Source organism: Colius striatus, chromosome Z (genome assembly GCF_028858725.1).
Source record: "Colius striatus isolate bColStr4 chromosome Z, bColStr4.1.hap1, whole genome shotgun sequence".
NCBI classification, from domain to species: domain Eukaryota; kingdom Metazoa; phylum Chordata; class Aves; order Coliiformes; family Coliidae; genus Colius; species Colius striatus.
Genome location: NC_084790.1, coordinates 47,117,295 through 47,126,585, shown reverse-complemented (window position 1 = coordinate 47,126,585; position 9,291 = coordinate 47,117,295). Strand labels below are relative to the sequence as shown.

Genomic DNA, 9,291 nt, shown 5'->3' with positions numbered 1-9,291 from the left:
AAACTGTCATGACTTTTTTTTTTAAATGGGGTTTTTTTGTCCTCTTGGATAGTTCACAATTTCAGCAAACATTGTGAAAATAAATAGTTCACAGATAAGCTTCAAGAAGTTCAGATAGCTTCTCAACTCTACTACTTACTTAAACAATACAGAATCAAAGTGTTGGAGCTGACAAACCTCAAACCAATGGGAAAGCAGCTACCTCCACAGATTGTCAGGCAAGTTTATTAAGTTGTTTTATACTGAAGAGAACAGAGAAGACACCCCCATACTAATATGCTCAGATCCTGCAATAGCTCTTACTTACAAATTAAGCACTCTCAAATTTGAAATAAACACCACAAGGAAAAGACTTGTTTTAAAAGTTCAAAATTAAATAGAAATAAAAGTGTATTTCTCTCACACAAAAAAAGTCCTTTTTGTCCACTGCTTTTAGTTTTCATTAACATTTTAATTAGGCTTTCCAACATATAAAAATAAACCTAAGGTACAGGCCGAAAACCTTTTTTTCAGCTTACATATTAGTAAACTACATTAAGTTTTATATTCTTTTTAGGTAGTAACACAACATTATCTACAAATTTCAACTGTTCACGCTCCAGTCTCTGGTGAGAAAACCACATCTCTCTGAACTACATACCTACTAATTTACATTGTTTTAGCCATTTACAGATTCCCAACATTCATATCCTTAAGTCCAATTCTCTCTTTTAAAATTATGACAACACTGAGGACAATAATTAACTGCTATAAAAGTGAAAGTACGACAAAGTGGCAGGCACGATCCATAACACGTCCCAGTTTGCAAGTCATTGTTCAAAATTCTGATCTTTAGGACTGTTTTACCTTTATAATGCAATTTTCACAACAACACTTATGAAATTCAAGATTATCTTGGTCTTTTAACCTCCTAAGAGAATGGCTGACATAATCAATACACATGGAGATTAATTTTGTTTCAGTACAAACTAACAAAAGACAGTAATGCAGAGATGCGCCAGACACATCATTCAGACATTACTGCTTGCAACAGTCATATACATAAATGAAAAAAAACCCCACAGTAATAGGGGCAGTTATGAAGCACACAATAAATTGCATCATAAAAAGCAGCCTTTGCTTATTCTCTCTTCCTTGGACCAAAAGAAAACCACAGAAATCCCTAAATCTACTATTACACAATCAATACCAGCACAAGCTAAAACCACCAGAGAAGCTACCATGTAACAGACTGCAGAGCTTCACAGTAATTTCTGGTATTGCCTTAGATGTAACCAGGAGAGAACACTAGCAAACAATGCAGAGCATGCTACAGACTACAGAACATACCGTACATGCAGCACAGGGAACACGCTCAGGGGCTGCAGCTCATTTCAGAACCCAACCTGTGCACAGGTTGCTGCTGTTGGCCAGTTAATGCAAAGCTAGTTCTGATGGATCTATTTGAAGATGCCGTCAAAAAAGTCATAGAATCATTTCAGCTGGAAGAGACCTTGGAGTCCAGCCTGTCTCAGCCCTACCAACCCCTAGACTATTTCTCTAAGTGCAACATCCAACTCTACTCAGCAGGTGACTAACGAGTAGGCAGAACCCACATCTCACCGATTTCTCACTAATTCTTTACCTCTTTTTGGTTTCCAACTGAAATACTTTTTTCCCCTCTTCTCTCACATCTGTGTGAACCTATTGACTCAAAGGAATTTAACTAAGTCACAGCCACCTCTATCTTGAGCTTGGAATCAGCTGTTTCATCCACCAGTAGTTTTCTTCTGCTACTTTTTTCTTTCAAAATCCAAAGAAAAATCCTGTTATCCATAGAACACAGCTGTGAAATAATTGTGGTCACTAATGGAAGCTTAAGCATATGTGCTTTACATGGTCTTAGCAAAATTACACCATATTATCACTACTCTGAGCAATGGTGAGACATTTCCAAATAAAAGCTGTCTCAAATGAAATTACAATTAAAACAATACAGCTTCTATGAACCACACTGTTCTCAAAACTTCCACTCAATTTAATCTCATTTATAAAGTGTAAAGCCCAACAATCTGACATGGTAGCTCAGCATGCAAACTTGATGAAGGCAATGGACTTCCAATGGAAGATGGACACACTTCATGAATGATGCACATAACCTATAGAAGTAAGCAGGACCTTCATTACTGTGCTACACTACTGGTTTTAAAATGAGCTGCTCACTCCAGAGGCAGGTGTTTTAGAGAGTAATAGTGACTTTTCAGGAAGAGGGGAACTGTAAAACCCTTAATACAAATAGACAGAACTAGCTCACGTAACTGCACAGTATTTACGAAGCAAAACCAGAAAATACAGCATTCGTAAGAAAATATGACAAAGTGGCGATTAAATGTATGTATTTGCGATTGGTTGTTTTGGGGGTTCTCTTGCCTTGAAAAAAACCCTGCTTTTAGTAAGGGAAACATTAATTCACATGCAATATAACAATGTGCTGCACATGGACTTAACACATGTGAAAAGTTGGCCAGTAAGGCTGCTACCCTTAACTATTAATTTCCAAAAGCATGTTTCTTATCTAACTGTACACAATCCTCTACATATTCTGTACCTGATATGTAACAGAGCTATGTAATTTCAGGATAACACAACTCAAGAAATCAAACTACTATCAGCTGAAACATAATACAGTGCAAGAATTTTAACTCCTCCCAAAGGATAAACTTAAGTTTTTTAAAGATACTAAAATAATATATGCAGAATTTTCACTGGTATCCACATTTCAAATTGAAGATGTTGTGTGCATAAGACCAGATAAACTAAAAATATACCTTTAATAAGCATGTACCAGCAGAAACTTCCCTCTAAAATACTCGATTTTATTAGTGAAATGGTACCAAAGATAACAAGTATACAAACAATCTCTTAGCTCTATGCTACTTACACATCATAAATAAGACAGTTGTTGTTGTTCCAAGACACAATCCTTCACAGTCTTCCTACAAGCATACAGATTTGTCATCCTTTTATCAGAATATGCTGTTTACCTGCCAACAGCATGTGGCTTAAACATCGCAAAAATGACTGTCTATACTTTACATAGTAAAGCATTTTCTATAGTCTTAAATGTACACAGTGGCAAGAACATTAAATCTTATTGAAAGTGAAGTGTCTTAAGCAGCTTCACAATCAAACTGGGTTTCATTACCTTAGGAATTGGGCAAATTTTTCTTTCCCTGTAAGATGCCTCTTTTTTTTTTTTTTTTTTTGGGGGGGGGGGGGGGGGGAAGAATTATGCAAAGAAAACCAAAATGAAAGCAAACAGCTAATGCACTATTAAGATGGGGGTTTTTAATTGAAAGAAATAGCTCTTCCCATGAGGTAAGGCAATTAAGTAATTTGATTGTATTAAGTTGTATTGAAAATAATCTACTCAATTTTAGGTATAACTGATTTTTAAAGTTATGACTCTTCAGAAACCTCAAGTAGCAAATTAAATTAATTCAGAGAACATAAGCCATGTTTTACCTTGGCAAAAATATTTGCTTTTGTCTCCTGGCATACCTTCTCTCCAAAGAATGAAAACAGAATCTCTACCACAGAACAATTGTGTAAATTGGAACTTTTTCCATAAAATTATTTATCCCCATTTCTTTGCATACAATTCCTTTTATATCACCCAACAGGTTTCAGAGAAGATGACAGAGGTAACAATTAAGGCCATCCAAATATAGACTAAATGTCTAAAAGGCTGTCTTTGATGCAGGTGATCAGAAAATGCTTTGTATTCAGCTACTACTTTTGTACAGTGGTGGTCCCCAAATTGCATCTTTGCTTTCATCTATAAATCTCTTCTAAAAACAAACAAACAAAAAAATGAAGCTTTAGTATTTTAACAAATGAATCAAACAATTGCCCTGACAAATCACTTGCATTCTTGTCTACAGTATGGTGGTAGCAAAATAGCAATAGAGATCATGTAAGATTTAGCTGAAAATGAGTAATAGCACATCCATATTTCTAGAAAATACCACATTTTAAGAAGGCACTAAAGCTTCTGCTTGTGCTCCCATATTTTTTAGACAAATAAGAAAAAAAATATTTTCGTAATGTCACCTGTACTATTTGCAGCTGAACAGACACATTGCAGTACAGCTCAAAACAAAGCTCTAGGTTCTGACAATACCAGACAGATGTGCTCAATTCTGGGAGGACAAAAGAAAAGGAAACAAAACAACTCCAACATAACCCAAAAGCTAACCTATTATCTATAGCATGGCGATGTTCCTTTTAGGGACAGAAAAGTTGCATGCATTGTTCAAACACTTTAAGAAGAAAAATTAGAAGTACTAATTTTAGAGATATTAGTAAGAAATTCTTTTAAATAATAAACTCCAAGAATCTCAAGCAGTGAGCAAATTAAAAACATACTAGTCAGTCAGTATTTAACATAAGAAATGCAAAACTGTGTTTATGTTTATAAACCCTTTTCTTATGTAATTTACATCAAAGAAAGTGTGTATATTTATGCATCATTTCCAAACACATCAAACAGTTCACACTGAAGTTTTCGTGGATTTTTTAACCCAGAAGGTAAAACAACACAAAATTCAACAACAAGCAGTATTTTAAACAATCTTCAGCTTTTTCTGGGTAGTACAGGTTTACATCTTTCAGTTTCTACTTTTTGTAACAGCTTATGGCAAAAACTTAACATAAATCATTGTACAAGTAAGTACAGCCATCACGGAAATGCATGGATTTTCGGAGATGAAGAGTTACGATAGCATCTGCCTTTTCATGGTATATCTACTGGTCCGTGCTTTCTTGCTTTACGGCAAGAAGACAACAAAGCTATCACAAGATTTGGAAGAGCTACTAGTACTATCAACACATTCAGGTTGATTGCTTTGACATTTTCTTCCTCATTCTGGGAAATAAAAAGCTTTGGATTTCACTCCTTATTTGAATGAGAGGTCTACTCTTTGCTTTAAACCTCTTCCATTTTAATTGAGAGGTTTTCTTCATTTGGTTGACAGTTTCCATTATGTTGTAGTTTGACTTCATCTGTCCTTTGTGTATCTCTCTTGTCCACTTCTTTCTCAGTTTCTGAATTCTGATCCTCTTTAGTGTGATCTTTGTCCTACCAAAGATAAAATTATTTTCTTTAAAAATCCCATTCTTAGCATTGTATGATATGAGCTATAAGGAAACTCCTGGTATTTTTAGTCCAAATCCTCATATGCCCATCTTGTCTCAGCAATTTACAGAATGCAGGTGTCAGTTTTTGGGGGTTTTTTTAACTAGCTTTCTTTTCAGTTGGTTGATGTTAGACACTCATAGTAACCTGTCAACCAGGAAATCATTGCCATAAAGTAATCTGTCTTTACCATCCATATTCAGAAAAAAACAGAAGCAGCAGAATCATAGAATCTATGACAAACAGCTCCAGAAATTAACATTTCACCATATTTTCTAAATAAAATAGGACTAAATTTTTCTTTTGCATTTTTGTCAGGTCTTTGATGCACTTTCGGAGAGTTCTTGAGTAAGATAATTATGTCAGCATGTGGACATAGTCACCTAAAGCAGCTGTTTCACAATAGTTGAGTAATTCTGAGTACAGCAAACTACTCCTCAAAGGGATGATGCTTTTCAGCCTCTTAAGATGAAACAATTTGATGTTTTCTTAATCACAACACCTTTTATTTTGTAGGGTTAAATTGCATACTACTTTTACTCAACTTCCTAACTTTATTCCTGCAGAGTCTAATACACAGACTAGGACTAAACCAACTAGAGAGAGGCTGAACTATAGACTGAAAGTTTATTAAAAAAGTAATCTTCTCAGCTTGGCAGCCAAGCTGTTCTTGAACACTGCTCCTCAGTTAGAGTCTGCTGCCTGCCTGCCTGCTCATACAGATCAGCAGCCAGTCAAATCCTGACATATGGCATAGAACAGGAAAGTAAAACCTAAACAAAGTGTTTCCGTAAGCTACTCACACAAGCTTCTATAGGTCCAGTAAAGTTCAAACATGGAGATTTATCAAACTGGTTCACTAACACCAACTCTAGGTCTCCAACTGGTAAAAGCTAAACCTAAATGGTAATGATTTGGTAAGGGCAACTGGAGAAAAAGAAGAGATGAAAAGAAAGAAAAAGCAGGGAGGGAATTTCACTAATGGCTGCACTGACATCACTTCACTCTGCTTATCACTTGGTAATACAACTTACCTTCAAATTAGTGGTGCTTTTGTCAGATTTCTCCTTTCCCTCCTTTTCTTTACTACTCTTTTTCTTGGAGGTGGAGCGTTCTCTTTCTCTTCTTTCATTATTTGTATCTCTCTCTCTTTTTTTTTCTTTCTTGTTTCTGTTTAAGAAAATTTTTACTCAAATCAGAATTTGATGCAACAGCCACCTTCAAACCATTTAACTGCAAACTCTCCTCTGTAGGTTTTCAAAGAAAACCTCAGATCATAATGAACACCCCTTCACAAAGATAAAGGCAATTTTTGACTGAATACAGCTAAAGAATGCATATGTTCAGTACATATGGTATTTGCAAAAATAATCTGCAGCCAATGAAATGCTTTTCCTGATTTGAAGAAAACTTGCATTGTTGATGGACTTGAAACTCTTTAGCTGAAAGCATACCAAAGTGTAAATCCATTAAGGTTTTAAGTAAACTGAATCACGCTAACCAATTGAAAATACGTGAGATGACCAGTGCAAAGGCAATAAAACAATTAAATTACTGTAAATTCTTTCCCCATTACATCAAACTGACCTTCTTGGAGAAGGAGATCGTGAAGACTTTCTTTTTGTTGTTTTGGAGGTTTTAGGAGACTTGGAGGGACTTCTACTCTTCCTTTTACGCCTTTCTCTACAAGATTTAAAGATCATCAAAGAATAAAAATAATAAACTCAGGAACTGAATGAAAACAAAGTTCTTAGTTGTTGTGTCAAATCATTTTAAGTATATATCCCTGAATTTAACGTTATCTATCACCAACAACATATTAGCTGTACAAAGCAGAAAATAATTTCACATGATTCAGTTTGGTGGGAAATTGCACACTGGAAGTGGGGGAAAAAAAAAGTTGTGCCCTTTCAGATTTCAGGTTGTTGTTTATACTCACATGCTGGTACTTGTACCTGGTAACAATGGAAACACAATGAATTCACTAGTTCTGTATTAAGTAAGAATTTCTTCGGTCAGGAGAAGAATCAAGTCACATTGAACCACATTAAGATAAAACTGGTAACTTCAGCAATATGAATGTCTAAACATAGCATTACGACCTGAAGATCACTGTAATTTCAGTTTAGCCTGGCTAAAGTTTTAGTTCCTAAATACATGAGCTATTCCTTTTGGTTTAGAAGGGAACAGTGCAAAATTAAGCTCAAGCTGTTGACAAAATCAGAATAAATAAGTTAATATCCATTGTTTTCTTATCAATCCTTGCTCAGCAAACAGAACACTTTAATTCTGTAACACACTGAAGAGCTTGTAGTATTTTACAAAACAACTGGTTTACATAGATATACAAAAGCTGCTGAAGCTGTCATTACACAGTCTGATCTTGAACAAAACAAAACACCAAATAACTGGTCACAAACATACAGAGGTATAATTTAAAATAAAGCAAAATCTTTTGCAATTGATACCATTAACTGTGCATACTTATCAATATTTTGAAAGGCAAATAAACTAATAGTTATTAGACACATTGCAAAAGGATATATTAAGATATGCCTACTATTATTACCTGGACTGATACTCTATCACCTACTGTGACCTTCTGAAACTTCACAAGGTAAAAATTCCTATTTTGTTCAGCAAGCTCTTAAATTTGATACAATCTTTGGTAAACAAAAATAGAATGTAGCCTCAAAATCATGGTGAAAATAACACAATCACTGATCAGCTGCTCACTAGTGAACATGCATCTCATTTTGAACATCTTCACATTTATCATCACCTTTCTTCAAATGAGGATAGTGTAAAATTGATATATTACTCTGACAGTGCTCCCACTTGGACTACATTGAGTACACCTCCACTTCTGCTTTTCAGTATACATATGTGACAGTAACCAAGTGCCTTAGCTGTTGTGTTCAAACTAGAAACTGTTTATTCATGAAATCTAATTTTTAGTTTCTACTTTTCGTTTTTCCAGTTGAAGAACTACAACTGTGACAGTATTTGTTCCTCTTACATCTGTCTATACAAAGATTTTTCTGTACCTCTTCTTTCAACAATTTTAAACTATATTAGAACAGCAAAATTAAAGAACAAACAAGTCTGAATACCTGATAGTGATTTTCTATCTCTTAATCATACACAGAACTAACACTGCACACCTATCTCCTCTGCTAGCCTGTAGATGTCTGTGGAAAAGAAACCAGATCCTCCCCTTCCTGTTTTCTGTGTCTCTTCCTTCAGCTAAGAATCACAAATAGCCATTGATTTCTAGTATATGCACGCTGTCTGCCAGTAAAGCAAAGTCAGTTGCCACCCAGTTCTTAGATAGTCTTGTATGCCCTATTTCACCTTAACCTCTTCTCCAAAAAGATGACTATTTGTCCAACATTTTATACTTGTCAGGTAAATGATGAGCAGTCCTAACTCAGTGCTGCACTGTAAATCCAGGCAGCTGAAATGCCAGTTTGCTGGATAACCTACAGAAAGGTCTGAACTATTACACTCTCTTCTGCCTTCTATGAATGATGAATGTCTGAATTTTGAGCACCATGGGAACTTTGCTGTTGTCTAGTGGAATGATTATAATATGTAGAACTTTTCCCCAATTCATTCAGAATTTCATTCTCTCAAGGTAACAGATAAAATTTGGTATCTAATTTGACATGTGGTATTACTGACCTCTCTAATTCTTGAGGTATTCAGAAAGGACTTTTTCCACCAAAACTTCTGAACTAGTTAGCTACATTTTTAGAATATGCCCGAGTTAGTTCATTCAGACAGCTTACACTCATCACCTCCTTTTGCTGTACTGGGTTTATCCAGACTTCCACACAGTTTAGCCTCCTTCACAGAGGTGAAAATAACAGCTACATTAAGTTTAATGTTTTCCTCCTTACTGTCAGCATCATCAAGGAATGTTACTTTTTGCTTGTACCTGGATTTCTAATCAGCTAAACATGGTATTCTTATCTTCCAACTGACACAACATTCACTTTCTGAATGGGTTGTCAGCTAAGTGACATGCTTGCTCCCCACTGTCAGCCATCCAGCTGTAGAGTGGCAAGTACTACCATCTAACTGTCCATCAGACCTACAGACCAACACTGTAT

General features: G+C 35.4%; 1 protein-coding gene across 2 annotated transcripts in view; it reads right to left on the bottom strand.

Annotated features, from left to right (window-relative positions):
• Positions 1-203: 203 nt before the first annotated feature.
• Positions 204-9,291, bottom strand: part of SREK1 (splicing regulatory glutamic acid and lysine rich protein 1) — a 40,182-nt gene continuing 31,094 nt past the window's right edge. For both annotated transcript variants that reach the window (XM_062019490.1, XM_062019491.1), the window contains exons 10-12: positions 6,764-6,859; positions 6,211-6,346; positions 204-5,119 (exon numbers count right to left, since the gene is read on the bottom strand). In XM_062019490.1, the coding sequence (XP_061875474.1) occupies positions 4,967-5,119; positions 6,211-6,346; positions 6,764-6,859 (385 nt within the window). In that variant the 3' untranslated portion in view covers positions 204-4,966. The remainder of the gene's footprint in view (positions 5,120-6,210; positions 6,347-6,763; positions 6,860-9,291) is intronic.